The 19155-nt window shown below is 57.2% G+C and overlaps 1 protein-coding gene across 1 annotated transcript; it reads right to left on the reverse strand.

Annotated features, from left to right (window-relative positions):
• Positions 1-4900: 4900 nt before the first annotated feature.
• Cacng8 (calcium voltage-gated channel auxiliary subunit gamma 8) lies at positions 4901-18832 on the reverse strand. The gene is made up of 4 exons (XM_026381153.2): positions 18640-18832; positions 8283-8366; positions 7026-7166; positions 4901-5652 (listed from the first exon to the last, which is right to left on the reverse strand). The coding sequence occupies exons 1-4, from the start codon at positions 18815-18817 to the stop codon at positions 4901-4903; spliced, it is 1155 nt and encodes a 384-aa protein (XP_026236938.2). The 5' UTR covers positions 18818-18832.
• Positions 18833-19155: the final 323 nt, after the last annotated feature.

Below are 19155 nucleotides of genomic sequence, written 5' to 3' on the forward strand. Positions count from 1 at the left end.
CCTGGGGGAGGGGGACTGGGGCCTGGACCCTGGGCCTGGGGGAGATGGGCCAGAACCCAGGGTCTTAAAAGGATGGATGGATTCTGGGGGTTTGGCCCTCAGATCCCAGGAGATAAAAGGGTGAGGGAAGGGCCAGGCTTGGGGACACGTGAACCACGGCAGCTGACCTCTTCATGACTTTATTTTCAGGGCACCCCTGGGGGACCTTCCATGCAGTTTCAGCTCCCCCAGGAGCAGGGGCAGGGACAGCCGTGTGGCATGGCAGCAGGGCCTGGTCATCACCCCTCACCCCCTCCCTCAGCCCTTCTGCAGACTGCCCAGGTGGGACCCTCCTGCCATCCACCTCCACCCAGGATGCTGCTCCAGGTAGGCCCCATGCCAGCTGACCAGGGCTCTGGGGCACCCCTCCCTGCCTGCCCCTGCTCTGTGCTCTTCCCTTGGAGCCCCCAATGCCCTGGGATGCGACTGTCTGCTTAGGTGTCTGACTCTCCCACCAGACTGGGTCAGGGGCAACCTCTGCACCACCCAGCTCGTGGCCAGGTACACAGGCAGCCTTATAAGGTGTGGTAGGTGATGTGAATGAACAAGTGAGCCCAGAACTGGCCAGGGAACTGCGATGAGGAAGCACCGGCCTCGAGGACACCCCCACGAAGCTGGGAAGGTACCTGCTTCCCCCAGCAGAGCACACCACCCTCTGTATTCTGCTGCCTTTCTCCCTCAGGGGCACACACAGCTCTTTGATCACAGGTTCTGGCAACTGGGAGTCTGAATGGACTTTCGTTTCAGAAAATAAAGGAAACGTCTTCTTTCCCTTTGCCTTGCTGGGTCTTCCCAGGCTCCAGAGAGTCCCAGAGCCTGCATGAGCAGCAGCAAAGGACAGAAGAGGCCTGGCTGGGGTCCTCCGGACTCTGTTCACCACCCCTGAACTCTCCCGCTGGCCGGGGTCACCCCGTTGTTCTCACTCCTGCCTGCTGTAATAGCTCTCTGATTTCAGGGTGCCTTTTCCCGTCTTCCTCTCCTTGTCTGGGTCATTTTAATTGCCTCTATTCCCTTTCCCTCTTCCCTGGTAAGGGCTTCTGTCCCTGCCTCTGAGCTGAAGTGAGCTCTGTCCAGATCATCAGCCAGGATCACTCAGCAAACCTACTGGTCACTTGCCCCCAGATCTTCTCCGATTCCGCAGCAGCTTCCGCACAGCTGGCCCCTCCTCCTCCATATACGTATGTATGTTTTTAAATTGTAGATGGACCTTTATTTTATGTATTTATTTGCAGCGCTGAGAACCAAACCCAGAGCCTTCCATATACCAGGCAAGCGCTCCACCACGGAGCCAAACCCCAGCCCCCTCCTCCTCCTCTTGAAATGCTTGTGCTTAGGCCCTCAAGGACTCTCCTGCTTCTTGCCAGCCTCCGGTCACTCCTTGGCTCCCTTTGCTACCTGCTCTTCTCCCCCAGTGTAGATGTCCCCCCAAGACTCTTGCCAGGGTCACTCTACCTGCACGCAGCTGCTAAGTTACCATCCCATTCTGTGGCTTTCCATGCCTCCATCTGCTGACGTTTCCAAGACTTGTATTTCCAGCCACGATCTTTTAACCACTCCTATCTGATGTCTCCAACTGGTTGCTCCATACTCGGACTTGGACTTCCCAAAGGCATCCCCACCTGACACATCCCTACGACGACCCTGGATTCCTACCACCAAACCCTGCCTCCCCCTTCCTGGCCGCAGCACCCAACCGGAGAATCCTCTCTCCCCTTCCCTGGGCTTCATTGCCTCCCTGTACAGCCGGCTTGCCACCACTGTAGGCATCACCTCCAAAATCCCAACCCCTGCTTCTGCTTTTGACCTCCCAAGTCTATTCCCAGCACAACACCACAATTCTGTTATTGTTTTGTTTAAACAAAAATATGATCCCAGCATGCCTGTGCTCAGAGCTCCCCAAGGCTTCTCATCAAACCCAGAATAAAGTTCAAATTCCTTCCCAGGCTACAAGGCCTGAGCTGCCCTCTGCACTTGGGACTTCTTAACCCAGTCAACTAGCCCTTGTTTATTCTGCTCACAAAGGCCTCCTTGGAAATCTGGTTTTACTCAGGCTTCTTCTGCCACCTTTGGTGGCCAGGGTTCCTGATCCGAGCCCTTCTCTCCTCCCCTGCCCTCTCAGAATGCATATTTCTGTTCAAACATTACTTGGCGGTCAGGACCTCTTGACGCAGCTTATCTCGTCACCCTGATCTGTCATCCTGCTTCACTTCTGAAGCACCCTTCAGTGTGTATTGCACGTGCCTCCTGGGAGCCCGAGAGCAGGCCCTTGTCAGCTCACCACCATACCCTGTGGGCCTAGCCTGGGCCTTGAACAGGTCAGCGCTCGGCAATTCTCCAATACTGTGAAGGCTTGCGCATCTTGTTTTCAGTTTCTCCCTCTCGGAATCTCCTAAGTCTTCGCCTTTCCCATCTCTAGGACTCACCTGTTTTGGGTCTCTTCTGCACCCCCCATCTCACTCTTCCTGCGGCCCACCCATCTCACTCTTCCTGTGGCCCACCCTCCACCTTTCTTGCTGTTTGGCCTTTGGATTGCAGAATCCATCATCCCCTAGCCAGTTCTGTCCTCCCCATCAGTCATCCCCTTGAATGCACCTCTCCCTGGCCCTCTCCTCACCTCCCCGCCCCTCTTCTCTCCATGCATCAGACTAAGTCCTATCTAGTCTCACTGACTCGTATCCTCTCTACATTTTCCAGCATCTCCTTCCTGAAACCACCATCACAGAATTCCTCCCAGGCTCGCCCACTCCAGCCTCCCCTGCCCCCACTTCTAACTCTTCCACACAGGCCCCAAAGCAAATTTCTAATGCCCACTCTGATCCCCTCCCTCCTCGGTCCCACTTCTGATGTCTCCGATTCCCAAGGTCACCCTGACCTCATGGTACCTCACTAACCAGGTCCTGCCTTGTGCAACTGAGCCCTGGCTCTCTCCCCACCAGACTGGGAGCCCCCGGAGCACAGGACACGGGATGGGAAGTTCCCTACACCCAGCATCACAGGAAATACTTGCTGAGCAAATGAAGGGAAATGAAGCACCCTGCCCTCTCGGTGACCTTCAACTCCATCCCTTCCTCGGCACACCCACTTCCTTTACCCCCCTCAACTGTCATCCTCTCCACTGCTCTTAGGAAGCCTCCGGCTGGTCTGCGACTCAGGCACTGTTAGACCCTGGCTTATAGGCCCTTCCCCGCCTGACCTCTTCCTCGACCCTGGATTTCAGCATCCCAGAGGCGTCAGCACTTTTCCCAAAACATCACGCTGCTCCCCTGCCCTGGGCTTCTGCCCCAGCTGTTCTTGCCCAGAAAGCCTTCCTTGTCCCCTTCATCACCTAGGAGACACGTGCTTCTTTGAAGACCCAGACTGGGCATCACATTCCAGGGAGTCTTCCCTGCCCACACCTGGCCACCCTGTCCTCCGTGTTCCACGGGGCCCATCGTGGTCCCAGTCACCACGCTCGCTTCCCTGCCTGGGTTGTGCTTCCTGACAGTGCTCAGCTCCTGGGGAAGAGTGAGGGGTCTGTTGCACCTCTGGGGTCCCTAACTTCCTGCCTGGGACCAGAGCACATGCACCCGAATGCCAGCGGCTGGAGAAAACAGTGAAACCTGGATTGCTGTCTGATTCTCCTGCACACGACACCATGCCTGTGCTGCAGCATGTGTGACTGCGTCCTCTCTGCCACCAGCACGGGCTTGGAGGACCAGTGACTATGTGATGCCGTATTTTAGTTGCCTCTGCTCCGTACTCGGCTAGGCTCCTGCCTTTCCTTTATGCACCATTCATGCTGTGCTCCTGCTGAAAGCCATCCACAGCCCCCTATGAATAAAACCCAACCTACAAGTCCCTGCACAATCTGGTCCTGTCTCCAGGCTCCTCTGTCCACCTGGCTCACTACACTTCAGCATACTGTGCAAGCTCCTTTCTGCCCTAGGGCCTTGGCATATGCTGTTCTCTTCCTGGGACACATGGCCCCAGCTCCATTGGGCTGTCTCCTTGTCATCCTTTCAATGTCTACTAAAACTTAAACTGGGTTAGCCCCCTCCCTCACAGAGCATTTTGGAGGATCTCGGGTTTCTCCTACCTCCTAACTGTAATCTCTTGTATGTGTACATAATTCTCGGATTAATGTCTGTCTCAGGTGCAAGATGCAACTCTGAAGATGTCCCGGACCCTGACTGTTTTCCTCCCTCTGTATGCTCAGCATTCAGCACAATGCCTGGCAGTTAAGCACACACATTGCCAGTAATGAATGAATGAGTAACTCTCTGCGCCTGCCTTTATGCCCCTTCCCCAGTGCCTTCCTGTGTGTCAGCACCTGCCACACAGCAGGTGCGTAATAAGCCCTTGTGGAAAGATGAATGGAAAAGTGAACGAACACCTGCGTCCATCTCTAGTCACTTGCCTTTCCGAGTCCCTTCTCTTGACCTCTCCCTTTATGTAGAGCTTATATATAGTATGTAGGTGTAACTCGTGTGCTATGGGCCCCTCTCCAGGAGTTGGGCTGGGCTGGGAGTCCCTCCCTCCCCTCCCCCCCGCCCCGCCCCCACATGCACACAGCAAAACATTAAAAAGAAAACATCTCAAAACTGCAAAAAACACCACGGCCCTACCCCCGCCCCCTAAATCCCACAAAAAAATAAAACACGACGCTCCCTCAGCAGAGCCCCCTCCCTGCTTCACCCCTCCCCTGGGGTCCCTTTGGCGGTTGAGGGGGCTCCCCGACGCCCGGGGCCGGGGAGGGGCGCAGGGGGAAGGCCACGCAGTCTCCAGCGCGCTCTCGGGGAAGAGCGAGGCGCCCCGACCCGGCAGCCTCGTTGCACGCGCGCCCGCGCACGCGCCCGGGACACGCCCCGCTCCCCGCGCGCCCCTACACGGGCGTGGTTTTCCTGTTGAGCGTGTTGGTGTTGGAGGCGGCGGCCTCCTTGGCCAGGGTCCCGGGGGCGGGGGCGGCGGGCGCAGGCGGCGCGGGCGCGGGCGCGGCGGGCGGCCCGGTGACCGTGACCGTGACGCCGCCGCCCGCCTCCTTGGGGAAGGCGTTGTGCAGCGTGAGGAAGCCGGGCGCACCCCCGCGGTCCCGCTCGGCGCCCGTCCCGCCGCCGCCCCCGGCGCCCCCGGCCGCGCCGCTGTACGCGCCCGCGCCGCCGCCGCCGCCGGCCCCCGCCAACCCCGCGGCCACGCTGCCCTTGGACGGGTCGCGGCTGAGCGTGTACATGGAGATGTCCGTGGAGGCGAAGCCCGGGCCGCCCGGGCCGCCGGGAGACGCGTCCCGCGACGGCGACGGCTCGCTGGAGCGGGAGCTGGAGCGGGAGCGGCGGCGGTAGCGGAAGCGGTAACTGGGCAGACGGAGGATGGCCGAGGGGCCGCTCCCGCCACTGCCGCCCGCGCCCCCGCCGGCCTTGAGCAGGTCCGAGCGAGACTGGCAGTGCGCCTCGCGGCTGCGCTCGATGTAGATGTTGACGGCCAGCACGCCGATCACCTCGGCCAGGATGAAGGACAGCCCGCCGAAGTAGAAGGACCAGCCGTACGAGTAGTGGTTCTTCTTCTCCTCATCCCGCTTCGGGCCCGGCTCGCCCGCGTTGGCAGAGATGTACACGATCACTCCGATGATGTTGCTCAGGCCTGGGCGGGGACAGTTAGAGGGGAGCCTCCAGGCCACCCGGGCCCGGGCCCGCCCCTCCCTGCCCCGCCCCGCAGTCCAGGCCTTGCCCCGGGAGGGCTAAGCTCCACCCAGGGAGTTAGGCCCCGCCCCACCGGACGAACCTCGACTCAGGACCTAGGCCCCAAACCCCCCCCCCTCCACATGGAATGGGACAGACAGGACTCTGGATGGTCTAAGCTCCACTCGGTGGCCTAGACTCCGCCCCTGCTAGCCCAAGCTCCTGCTGCACTGTTCTGATGGTCCAAACACTATTCTTGATGAGACAGTCACAGCCTGGGTTTCCAGGTCCTTTCTTGGTTGATTTAATTTATAAACTCAGTCTCCGCCGTCTGTCCTTTGAATAAAACGATGTGATCTCTCTAGGTCCTGTCTACTGCTGATCTACACTCTCCAGCCTGGGTATTTACTCCAGGCGCTCCCCTGATGTTTTAAAATTTGATAAATCAGGTTCCCTTTCAACTCTAGGTCCCGCCTCCAGTTTGTCAAACCCCGCCCCCTGTGGGTCTAGGCAAAGCTCCTCCACACCCCTCTCAGGCCTAACTAGCTCCAAATTCCAGATCCTCCAGATCTTCCCTTGCAGATTTAGACCCAACCCCATGCATACCCTGCTCTTTAAATATGCTAAATCCTCCCTCTTCTCCTTATCCTACCCCTTCAAACGACTCTGCCCCTGGAATTTCCCAGCTGTACTCTTGCAGAGTAGAAAGGGAAGGGGGGGGTCTTACTCCTAATAACATGCCTCTCAAGGAGTTGGTCTAAGCGCCCTAAATCACCCAGGTTAATAATGCCCTTAATGACATAATCCCTCCCATTTTGAATTTTCCAGGCACCGCCCAATCTTTTTAGCCCCTCCTCCACCCTGTTTTACTGGCCTAGCCCCTTCAGCCTTCATCTCTACACGGTTTCTCAGAACCACCCCCTTCTTGGCTAATCTACTAAGCAGGCTGCTCACCGTCCTCCAGCAAATCACGTTTTCCCTCTTCTGGCCCCTCCCTTCGGTGGCCAGCCCCGCCCCTCTAACCCTAATACCTCAAGCCCATCTCAAGGTCCCACCCCCTTTCCAAAGCTCCTCCCCTCCCGCCTCCAGAACGGCGGGCTTTGGAACCTAAGCTCCTAGCATCCTCGGTTACGCTCCAGACACTGGTCTGTGCCCAAGAAGAGTACACCTACCTTACCCAGCGGGAGGCGATGGAGCTTGGGAAGAGCCTAGAAAGGCTTCGGGCTCCAGGGGGCGCTCGGGGTAGGGTCGTTTTGCAGGCAGACCCGCGCACACACTCGCGCGCGCGCTCGCGGGGACCGCTCCAGCCCGCCGCCCCTTCCCTCTGCCTCTCACCTGCTGCCACGAACAGGATCCCGGCTCCCAGAATGATGTTCCTCTTGGACTTGTAGACGCGGGAGGCCGCCACGCACACGCCCCCGAGCAGCAGCAGGATGGCGCTCAGGATGGGGAAGATGCTGGAGGCCCGGACAACTCCTGCGGGGAGGAAGAAAGGAAAGGAGGGAGGAAGGGAGCGAGGGCGGTCAGACGGGCCGCCTGCGCTCCCCGGCCCGCGGCGCCTCCTGCCTGCCTTGGCCACTGTTTCTTTCTGGGTCTAGTTCTCTAATTCTGCCTCTCTGCCTGTAATCCTTTCTTTTTTCTTTCATCTATTCTCCCGCCTGTTTTTAAAAAATTTCTCCATATATATGTCTGATTTCCTCTCGTTTTCTCGTCCTTTTCTTTTTTCCTTGGCCTATGTTTTTCCTCTCCTGTCGTATTATTTTCCTCTTTCTCTAAATCACTCTCCCTCTCTATTCTTCTCTCAGCTTCTCCATTGTTCCTCCCCCATGTCCTTTTTCTTTCTTGGTGTTCCCTGCTACGCGAATCTTCCCTTTCTCCAGATCTTTCAAATGTCTTCGTACTTGTCTACACCCCTTCTCTCCCCTCCCTCCTCCTCCCTTTTCTGCCAGGCGTCATCTCTTTCTGAGTTTCTCCAGCACCCCCGCCCCCTCCCCGCGACTTCTGCCTGGCTTCATTCAACCTTTCTGGGTCGCTCGCTCTCCCTCCCCTCTTCCTTCCCTGGCCTCTCCTCTTCCCCACCCCCATCCATCTCTCTCCCCCCATCTGTCTTTCTCCCTCTCTATCTCTCTGCAGTCCTTTTCATCCACCTCTAAAACCCCAGGCAACCAGACTTGGCGATTTCAGAGCCCGGCTAAGGCTGCAGCCAATCGTCACCCAAGCTTTGCCGCGTTCTCGGGGTGACTACCAATCGCAGCCCAGGCTTCCCCAGCCCGCTCCTGGAGTGGCCCGTCCCTGCCGCGGATTGGTCCACGGCCCGGGCGCGGCGGCCAATCCCAGCCCGAGAGTCGACAGCCCGTCCTAGTGCACAGCTGCCGCGAGTACCCCAGAGAACCGGGCGGCCAATCAGCATCCGAGATCCCCCCTCGGCCCGCCCCGAGGTGAGAGGAGGGGGCGGGGACCCATCACTAAGCCAATGGGGAGCCAGGGGATCTGAGCGTCTGGCCGCGGATCGGCTGGGAAGCTAACCTACGCGTGTGATCCCAGCGCCGGCCCGGCAGCCCCCTCCCCCCGGCTGTCCCGGACCCCACGTACGGAGCAGATACTCCGCGCTGTCGTGGTCGTAGTCCGTGTCCTCCGGAAAATGGTTGATCTTCACGCAGACGCCTCTTTTCAGCCCTGGAGAAGGGACGGGGGTGGTGGGGGTGGGAACTTCAGAGTTGGGGGCGGGGCGGCCCACAGGGAGAAAGCCCCCCCCTTCCCCAGACCCCTTCTCTCTGGTCTGATGGTGAGACAGAAGTCCTGGCCCTGAGCCGGTGTCGGTATCGGGACAACTTTCAACCTCTCTGGTCTGTTTCCCCACCTGTTAAAAAGGAAACAAAAAAAACACCCAAAGGCTAATATCTTTCCAAGCACGTACTACAGGCTCCAGGACGTCTGCCCTGTAACCTGGGCTAAGACACTCAACCTGTCTGGCTTTCTCTTTCCCCTCGGAGGAGAAGGGTGTTGGTCTCCACTTTGTCAAGCCGCCCTTGTAACCCTCAACTTGTTGAGAAGTCTGAAAATGCGTGGGAAAACAAGGACTGGACTTCCCCTGAGACCCTGCGTGCGAAGTCCAGTTGCAGGAGGGAGCAGCCCAGTGGGTCGTGGGAGTTTGGTTTCTTCATCCTGTAAAGAGAGGGAGGGATTCCCAGTCTAGCAGAATCTGGACCCTCCAGAGATGGAGTGGCTGAGGAGGGAGTGTAGGACGGCCCTAGGGGTGCTGCAGGCTCTCCTCTCCCTTCCTCCCAGTGTCCTCTCCTCGGATCCTCATCCTCACACCCTCTGGAAACCTATCTGACTTCTTTGGAGACACTGTCTATTTTACAACCTCTAGCACATAGCTGAAGAAAAAAAAAGTATAAGTAAATTTAGATTCCTCAACTCTCCAAGCTCCCTCCAACCTCCAGGCCAGGGAACATTCTGTTCACATTCTCTGCTGATGTAGTACTTACCCTGCAGCTCCTTTAAAAAGCATTCCCTACATGCACGAGCGCGCGCGCGCACACACACACACACACACACACACACACACACACAAGTTGGGCCAGTGGCCTCCTCTTGGGTACAACAGCTCCCTGGCTGCCCCCTTTAGGATGTGCTTGGGTTGATTTACAGTCATCCTACTCAAGCTGGGAGTTCCTCAAGGGGAAGGGCCTGGAGTCAGATTCCTTGTCCCTAGCATTGCCTGGTACCCAGAGACCTAGAAGAACAATAGACGGATGAATGAGTGAATGATGGACAGAATAGAAGGAGAGCAGAAGTAGAGAGTAAAGGCAGACCAATACAGGCAAAGAAGAGCCGAAGAAATGGGGGTAAAGAGAAGAATTGGTAAGAAGGAGGACACGGCCGTGAGTAATACCGATAAAAATGAACATTTGCTAAGTGCTTCCTAGGTGGATTAACTCGATAGGTACATAAGAGCCCCTGAGGGCTGGGAGCGTAGTTCAGTGCTAGAGCACTTGCCCAGCGTAGCCCAAGCCCCGGGTTCCATTCCCAGTACCTAGGAATTAAAAAAAAAAAAAAAAAGAAAGAAAGAAAAAAAAAAAGATTCCATGAGACATGTTGGTGTCACACAGTCCTACTGCTTTAGCAGGAAGCCTGACTCTTGTTACACTTTCTACCTTGTTGCAATACATAGGCCAACTTTCTGTTCCCTCACCCATAAAAAGCAGAAAATGGGACCTATGTCCAGGTTGATGTGAGGATTTGGTCTAGACCAGGAGAGGTAACTGATGTTTTGCAGCCATTGTCCAGACATAGAAACCTGGGCACTGCATGGCTCATTAGCCCAGGACTGATGGGTGGAGGAAGCAGAACTCACACACACACCTCTGGGCTGTTCACCACTGTGTTCACAGCATCCAGGACAATACCTAGCACATAGTAAGTGCTCAATAACTGTTTTTAATGAAAAGAATGATTGAATGGGCCAAGAAGCAGAAAAATCACTCCATACATTAGAGAAATTCAATCCAAACCACAAGGAGATACCATTTTATACCCAGTGGGAAGGCTGCTACAGAAAATAAAATTATAAGTGCTGGCAAAGATGTGGAGAAATGGGGACCTTTGTGAGCTGTTGGTACAGAGGTTCCTCAAAAGTTGAAACAGAATTACCAGATGACTCAGCAGTTCCACCCTGGGTACACCCTGAAGAACTAAGCAAGAACTCAAAGGGATATTTACACCCTGTTTTCATCGCAGCATTATCAGATAGCCAAAAAGTGGAAAAGACTCAAACGTCCATTGACAGATGAATGGATAAGACAAACACAATGTGATGTATACACGCCGTGGAATATCACTCTGCCTTTCCAAGGAAGGGGGTATGAAACACACCATAACACCGATGAATCTTGGGGACATGGTGCTATGTGAATCAAGCCAGTCACAGAGAGACAGATTCTGCATGATTATATGAGGCACCTGGAGCTTCCGGCATCCGATTCATCAAGACAGACAGTAGATGGTAGTTGGAGGGTGGGCGAAGGGACTGAGTTTCAGTTTGGCAGAAGAAAACACTTCTGGAGGTTGGTTGTCCAATGTGAATGTACTTAACATTACTGAAAATTATTAAGATGGTAAATTTAGGTCATGCATATTGTACCCCAACTTTAAAAAGAGAAGGTGAATGGACGTACACTCCCTGGTGTAAACTCTGACCCATCCTTGGGGTCACAGGTGAGACTGTGAGCTCCAGTTCCCCTCTTTCTTGGGTGGAGTCACAGTCCTTCTCTCAAAGCACCCATACTTACATGAGCTGGGCCTGAAACCATGCACAGGACGCACAGTGCTGCCTAGCACCTAGCCCCAGTGGCTACCAGGCAGCTTGGGGCAGGAGCCACATGTCACTCGTTACCTAGGACCAGCCCCAGGAGGAAGACAGCGGCGGGATCCTTGCTTCACATTTGGGGAAACTGAGGCAAGACAGCTCTAGAAGTCAGCCTGTCTGCAGCGGACACTCCTGGAGGAAGCCGAGCAGCCCTGGTTTCCGAGCTGGGCCTGTGTGGACCATAGACCACGGTGGCTGCCCGGGCTCTGGGGGCAAGTCCTCCACACTCAGCCTCAGAGTTGTGGCTTCCCAGCTGTGTTGCTTTAGGAACCCAAATGTCCCTGAGATGGCATGGTGGTTACAGCACAGGCCTCTGTCTGCCGGCTGGCCCACATGGAGGTGGGGCTGGGAAGCGTGGGTTCAGGGGTCCCGCGGCTTCCTGCTCGGACCAACCAGGGGACCCTCTTGGTGAGATAGTGCGTAGCCATGCTCAGCACGCGTGGGGGAGGGAGGTTGGATTGGGTGGGTCCGGCCTCCTGGGTCCTGAGCAGAGCCGAGGGGGGAGCCTAGACTCTGGAGGACCCACTGACAGAGCCGCTGGTATGACCACCAGCCCTACAGGTGGCAACCGCCACCCGCGGGCGGGGAACACACGGGCTCCAGGCTGCACGTGGAGAGAGCATGTGCGATAGATACTTCACGAGTCATTTTTTGGTGTATAGATTCCATGTTCAAATGACATTCGGGCCATGCTGGGTTAAACTATCGAGTTCACCTATTTAGTTTTATTTGTTTTAATGTCACTACTAGATATTTGAAAATATGTGGCCGTTGTTACATTTCTGTCTGGCCTGGGTGACTAGGAGGAAGGACCCAGGGCTCAGTTGCCTGAATGCCTAGTAGTACTATGAAGAAACCAGCAGAGGCAACAAAATGCCAACCCCATAATCCAGCCCTCCCAGCACCTACCAGCCTGTAAAGTGGCACTCACAGGATCTCTTCCACTGCCTCTCTGACCTGGGGCAGCAGGGCTCCTGTCATCCTACCTCCCCAGTGACAAATGAAGCACAGACAGAAAGGCTAAATACAGCCCAGTGGGTGATACACACCCGTCATCCCAGGCTGAGGCAAGAGGCCAAGTTAGAGGCCAGTCTCAAGAACCTAGTGAGGCCCTATGCAACTTAGCAAGACCCTGATTTGAAATAAAAAATTAAAAAAGGGCTGGGGATGTGGCTCAGTGATAAAATGCCTCTGGGTTTCATCCCCAGTGAGAGAAAGAGAGAGGAAAAAAGGAAGGAAAGAAAAGTAGTAGTTAAACACATGGCCCAAGGTCAGAAAGGTTAAATACATGGCCCAAGGTCACACAGCTGCCTATAGCAGACAAAGGTAGATCCATTTGTCTTGTCCAAGAGCTTATGTCTCATACTACTTTCCACTGGGGAGATGAAGACTGAACCCCAAATCCCCAGGGGAAGTGTGTTCAGAGGTCTAGTTTCTCCTCTTCTGGCTTCCTGCTGGGCTGGGTTCCTGGGGGGGGGGGGATTTGTTGCTTGTTCTGGGAAACAGAATAGACCTGGACTCCAATCCAGACCCCAAGGGGCATGAGCTATGTGACCTTGGGCAAAGCACTGCACTTCTCGGAGCCCTTGCTTTCTCTTCCAGTTAACAGTAGCTACTTGGCAGGGTTATTATAGCATTCCACGATGAATGATTGACAGTTACAGTGACAACAAAGTCAGCCTTCACCTACCCGTCCTCGACACTTCTAGCCTGGCTGGCGGGCGGGATACCCACTTACCTGGTTTTGCTCACACCTCCTCGGCTTGCTTCTCCCCTCCCTCAGGTTTTGACCCTTCAACTAACGAGTCCATCTCTGAGCCGGCTCCTTCTCCAGGTGACCTCTCCTGCAGCTACAGTGATGACCCTCCCATCCCCACCTCCAGCCTGACCTCTTCCCTGACTCCAGCCTCAGGCACCCGCTGGCCAACAGCCCCGGGGAGGGGCAGCAGATGGAAGCCCTGTGACAAAGGCGGCTGCGAAGGGGTTTGACAATCTGTACGTGATGTGCGGCCCGTGACAGACGAAGATCCCATGACGTGGGGAGACGACATGCAGTGCACATTGCAGTGGCCATAAAGGGACTTTGATTGGGGTGGACACACTCACCTAGTCTCCGGTTATCTTCGGGCACAGTTGTGACAGAGACCGCACGTCCACAGAGCCTAAAATAACTCCCCTGTGGTCTCTCTGTCCTAGGTGCTGACTCTTAGTGGGTATCTTAAATTCAACATGACAAAACCTGAGCCTCGAGGTCCCTCCTTAATAAGGAGATGAAACAAGACACCTGCTGTCCATGTCCTGAGGTGCTCAGGCCAGAGCCTGGGCATGGCGAGGGGGCCGATTTTAACCCAACACCTAGGGACGATTTACAGCTTTGACCAACACACTGGGGAGGGGGCCTTGGACATGCAGTGGGGGAGGCCAGGGAGGCTGCTCAGTGTCGGGCGGTGCCCGGCGTGCTCCAGCCCCCAGTGGGGAATCGGCCTGAGACGCAGGCCCTCCTTCCCTCACGCCCCACAGCAGTGACCGTGGCCACCCCTGCCCACGGAAGCCCTGGAACGCACTAGGAATTCAAGCCACTCCTCAGCCAGAGTTCCCACTGGGGATGAGCCACTCCTGTTTCCCCTTTTGCCTTCCCCTTAGTCATTTCTCCACCCTGCAGCAAGAGCCCTCCTGGCAAAATCCAAGTAGGCTCCTGTGCCTTCTCTGCTCAAGAATCTTCCATGGCTCCCACCTCGAGAGTTAAAGCAAGGTCCTCTGAGGGCTGCATGGGAACCTGAGATCAGGACACTGTTACCTCTTTGCCTGCGATTCCTCCTGCTTTCCCCCCTCCCTCGCTCTGCCCCGACCATGCTGAACCCTCCCTGGCAGCCAGGCGCTCTGCAGCTCCTGCAGGCTTCCACGCACAGGGCACCGCTCCCTGGGCACACCCATGTCCCTGGTGCTAGGCTTCCTCCCCACACACACCTGCCCCCCGCTCCTGCTCCTCCTTAGCACTCGGTTCTCTATGACACTCTAAATGCTTTATTTATTTCCCTCCATATTATCTGTCACTCTCTAGAACACAAGGTAATTAAGGACAGGAATTTTTGTCTTTTCCCCTCTGCTGCCCCAGAATCAAGAACAGAACCTGACACAGTATCAGGCCAATAAAAATTGGTTGTTGGGTGAGTGGACGATGCTCTTAATCTTTGTACAGATTGTCCCGGGTTCTGCTGTGCAAGCCCCACACCTGGCTCTGTGCCTGGTGCCTGACCTGGGAGTGGACATGAACTCCAACATCCTGACCACAGTGACAAGGAGAGACCAGGTTCCCGTGAGGCGAGAGGGAGTGGAGGCCACTGAGGAGAGGTGGAGAGGCCATGCCTGATCTGCAAAGGCACCTGCTGCTCAGTCACAGTCAGTACCACGCAGCCCACCCTGCCAGGTCTTCCCAGGCCTCTGGAGTAATGGGTCTTCAATGTGTGGTCTCCCTATTTTTAATTGTTGGCGACTGATTCAAATTTCAGATTTTGTTTCAGACACTCCAGATGCCAGTGAGCACATCTGCAAAGCCCACTTGTTTCATAGCTGGGTAACGTTTGGCAAGTGGCTTAATCTCCCTGAGCCTCAGTTTCCTGATCCCTGACAGGAAGATGGCGTCTACCTCATAGGGGTAAGGGAGAACAGAATTTCTGGCTTGTGGTAAGTATGTGCTTAGCAGAACAGGAGAAAGGGACAGAAGAAAAGAGAGTGGCAAATAAGAAAATTAGAGGGATTTCAATCTTGTAGTGGCAGAAGGGCACTGTGGGGCTGCTGGTCCTATCCCTTCATTCGCAGACCTGGACTCTGAGGCTCAGAGGGGCAGAGAGAGAGGCCACACAGGGGACAGGTGCACAGGAAGGATGTGTGCTTCCCAGCCCAGCAACCCCATGGTACTACGAAGGAAATACAGATGCTGAGAGCAGGAGAGAGAGAAACTGGGGAGGAAGACTACAGAAGCCTCAGAGGAGCACGGGACCTAGCAGGGGAAAGAGAGGATCACAGAGGAGCATGGGGACCTAGCAGGGGAAAGAGAGGATCACAGAGGAGCATGGGGACCTAGCAGGGGGAAAGAGAGGATCACAGAGGAGCACGGAGACCTAGCAGGGGGAAAGAGAGGATCACAGAGGAGCACGGAGACCTAGCAAGGGAAAAGAGAGGAGCCCAGAGGAGCACGGGGACCTAGCAGGGGGAAAGAGAGGATCACAGAGGAGCACGGGGACCTAGCAGGGGGAAAGAGAGGATCACAGAGGAGCATGGGGACCTAGCAAGGGGAAAGAGAGGAGCCCAGAGGAGCACGGACACCTAGCAGGGGAAAGAGAGGAGCCCAGAGGAGCACAGGTCCTAGCAGGGGAAAGAGAGGATCACAGAGGAGCACGGGGACCTAGTAGGGGAAAGAGAGGATCACAGAGGAGCATGGGGACCTAGCAGGGGGAAAGAGAGGAGCCCAGAGGAGCACGGGGACCTAGCAGGGGGAAAGAGAGGATCACAGAGGAGCACGGAGACCTAGCAAGGAGAAAGAGAGGAGCCCAGAGGAGCACGGGGACCTAGCAGGGGGAAAGAGAGGATCACAGAGGAGCATGGGGACCTAGCAGGGGAAAGAGAGGAGCCCAGAGGAGCACGGGGACCTAGTAGGGGGAAGAGAGGGGCCCAGAGGAGCACAGGGACCTAGCAAGGGGAAAGAGAGGAGCCCAGAGGAGCACGGAGACCTAGCAAGGGGAAAGAGAGGAGCCCAGAGGAGCACGGGGACCTAGCAGGGGAAAGAGAGGATCACAGAGGAGCACAGGGACCTAGCAAGGGGAAAGAGAGGAGCACGGAGACCTAGCAGGGGAAAGAGAGGAGCCCAGAGGAGCACGGGGACCTAGTAGGGGAAAGAGAGGGGCCAAGAGGAGCACAGGGACCTAGCAAGGGGAAAGAGAGGATCACAGAGGAGGACGGAGACCTAGCAAGGGGAAAGAGAGGAGCACAGAGGAGCATGGGGACCTAGTAGGGGAAAGAGAGGGGCCCAGAGGAGCACAGGGACCTAGCAAGGGGAAAGAGAGGAGCCCAGAGGAGCACGGGGACCTAGCAGGGGAAAGAGAGGATCACAGAGGAGCACGGGGACCTAGCAGGGGAAAGAGAGGAGCCCAGAGGAGCACGGAGACCTAGCAGGGGAAAGAGAGGAGCCCAGAGGAGCACAGGGACCTAGCAAGGGGAAAGAGAGGAGCCCAGAGGAGCACGGGGACCTAGCAAGGGGAAAGAGAGGAGCCCAGAGGAGCACGGGGACCTAGTAGGGGAAAGAGAGGGGCCCAGAGGAGCACGGGGACCTAGCAAGGGGAAAGAGAGGAGCACAGAGGAGCACGGGGACCTAGTAGGGGAAAGAGAGGGGCCCAGAGGAGCACCGGGGACCTAGCAAGGGGAAAGAAAGGAGCACAGAGGAGCATGGAGACCTAGCAGGGGAAAGAGAGGAGCACAGAGGAGCACGGGGACCTAGTAGGGGAAAGAGAGGGGCCCAGAGGAGCACGGGGACCTAGCAAGGGGAAAGAGAGGAGCACAGAGGAGCACGGGGACCTAGTAGGGAAAGAGAGGGGCCCAGAGGAGCACAGGGACCTAGCAAGGGGAAAGAGAGGATCACAGAGGAGCATGGAGACCTAGCAGGGGAAAGAGAGGAGCCCAGAGGAGCACGGAGACCTAGCAGGGGAAAGAGAGGAGCCCAGAGGAGCACGGGGACCTAGCAAGGGGAAAGAGAGGAGCACAAAGGAGCACGGAGACCTAGCAGGGGAAAGAGAGGAGCCCAGAGGAGCACGGGGACCTAGCAAGGGGAAAGAGAGGAGCACAAAGGAGCACGAGGACCTAGCAAGGGGAAAGAGAGGAGCCCAGAGGAGCACTGGGACCTAGTAGGGGAAAGAGAGGAGCCCAGAGGAACACGGGGACCTAGTAGGGGAAAGAGAGGGGCCCAGAGGAGCACGGAGACCTAGCAAGGGGAAAGAGAGGAGCCCAGAGGAGCACGGAGACCTAGCAAGGGGAAAGAGAGGAGCCCAGAGGAGCACGGGGACCTAGCAAGGGGAAAGAGAGGAGCACAAAGGAGCACGGGGACCTAGCAAGGGGAAAGAGAGGAGCCCAGAGGAGCACTGGGACCTAGTAGGGGAAAGAGAGGGGCCCAGAGGAGCACGGAGACCTAGCAAGGGGAAAGAGAGGAGCCCAGAGGAGCACGGGGACCTAGCAGGGGAAAGAGAGGAACCCAGAGGAGCACGGGGACCTAGCAGGGGGAAAGAGAGGATCACAGAGGAGGACGGGGACCTAGCAGGGGAAAGAGAGGAGCCCAGAGGAGCATGGGGACCTAGCAAGGGGAAAGAGAGGATCACAGAGGAGGACGGGGACCTAGCAAGGGGAAAGAGAGGAGCCCAGAGGAGCACGGGGACCTAGCAAGGGGAAAGAGAGGAGCACAGAGGAGCACAGGGACCTAGCAAGGGGAAAGAGAGGAGCCCAGAGGAGCACGGAGACCTAGCAGGGGAAAGAGAGGAGCCCAGAGGAGCACGGGTCCTAGCAAGGGGAAAGAGAGGAGCCCAGAGGAGCACGGGGACCTAGCAAGGGGAAAGAGAGGAGCCCAAAGGAAAAGAATCAAGATGGGGATCTGAGGAGGACCAAGGTCAGGAGAGAGAAACTGTACAGTCTAGAAATGAGGAATCCAGCTATGCATGCCTGCAATCCTAGTGACTCAGGAGACTGAGGCAGGATCACAAATTCAAGGCCAGCCTGGGCAACTTAGTGAGACCACCTCAAAATAAAATGAAGAGTGTCAGGGATGCAGCTCCGGGGTGGAGTGATTGCCTGGCATAGTGAGGCTCCGGGTTTCATCCTCAGTGCCACAAAGAGAAGGAGAGACAGTGGTGGTGGTAGTAGTAGTAGTTGGAAGACGGAGCAGGAAGGAGAGGAGGAGGAGGAGTGGAGGAATGTGCAGAGGAAGAAGTAGAAGGCACAGGGGAGGGAAGATGAAGGGAAAGCAGGAAAGGACACCCTGGGAGTCTGGAGAAGTCGTTGGGGCTGCAGATGGAAGACAGACCTGCAGGAGGAAGGTGGCGGGGGAGAAGAGGAGGGGCCCCGAGTCACACCTCCATTCCAGGTAAAGCCGAAGTTCCAAGAGGAGGCCAAGCCGGGGTGGAGGAAGGGGCGTGGATTCGGAGGGGTAGGAGCGTTGAAGGGGGAGGATGCAGGAGGCCAGGGGCAGATGGGATGGGGCGGGTTAGAGGAGAAGAAGGGTCAAACTAAGGGCGGGAGGAAAGAGAGGAGGGTTGAGGTCCCAGCGAGTGCGGGAGAGGGAGGGCGGAGGGAGGGGTGCTGGGAGGGGGGAAGGGGGGGACAGAATGAATGAAAGATGAGCTAAGGGGCTCCCCTGAGGAAGGGGGCACCAACGCGCAGAGAGGCGAGGGCAGGCGGGCCGAGGCCGAGGAGCTCAGCTGGGCCAGGTGCGGCGGCAGAATGGGTGGAGTGGGGCGGAGCAGGGACGCTCCGGAGGCCCGACGGGGCGCCAGCGCAGGGCTGGCGCGGTGGCGGCCGGCAGGCCCTCCCGCACCCTACCTTCCAGGCAGCAGATCCTCCAGAGGCCCGAGTGCGTGAGGCCCCCGGGGTCCTTCTTCTCCGAGGCGCCGCCGCCCCCGCGGTGCTGGGGGCCGTCGTCGCCGGCCGTGAGGTTGGTGGTGTTGCAGATGAGCGCGCGCGTGTACAGCCAGTAGTCGGTGCTGATGGCGATGGTCATGAGCCCGAAGGCCGCGAAGGCCCCCACCGTGGTCAGCAGCACCTGCACGCCTTTCTCGCACCAGACGCCCCTCTCTTCGTTCCAGCGCTTCAGCGACTCCAGTTTGACCACGGGCAGCCGGGGGGCCGTGGGCCACCACCGGGGCAGCGGGGGCGGGGCCGTGCCGGCGGCTGGGGGGGGTCACAGCGCAGGCAGAAGCGGGGGGCCGGGAACCGGCGGGGCGGGCGGGGGCGGCGAGCAGGAGGCTGCGGCGGGGCAGGGGTCAGGGCAGGGCCATGGTCTCCGGCTGGGGAGGGCAGGGTGAGAGAAGGGATTAGATGGCACCGAGGTTCTCCCAG

This window comes from Urocitellus parryii, chromosome 15 (assembly GCF_045843805.1).
Source record: "Urocitellus parryii isolate mUroPar1 chromosome 15, mUroPar1.hap1, whole genome shotgun sequence".
In the NCBI taxonomy this organism is placed as follows: domain Eukaryota; kingdom Metazoa; phylum Chordata; class Mammalia; order Rodentia; family Sciuridae; genus Urocitellus; species Urocitellus parryii.

What these genes read in the sequence shown, in the direction of transcription:
- Cacng8 (XM_026381153.2), bottom strand. Translation starts at nt 18,817, where the DNA reads ATGACCATCGCCATCAGCACCGACTACTGGCTGTACACGCGCGCGCTC. An exon ending in CAGCGCGGAGTATCTGCTCC is followed by an intron (nt 7,167 to 8,282) that starts GTACGTGGGGTC and finishes TCCTCCCCGCAG; the next exon opens with GAGTTGTCCGGGCCTCCAGC. An exon ending in GATCCTGTTCGTGGCAGCAG is followed by an intron (nt 5,653 to 7,025) that starts GTGAGAGGCAGA and finishes GTCCCCGCCCAG; the next exon opens with GCCTGAGCAACATCATCGGA.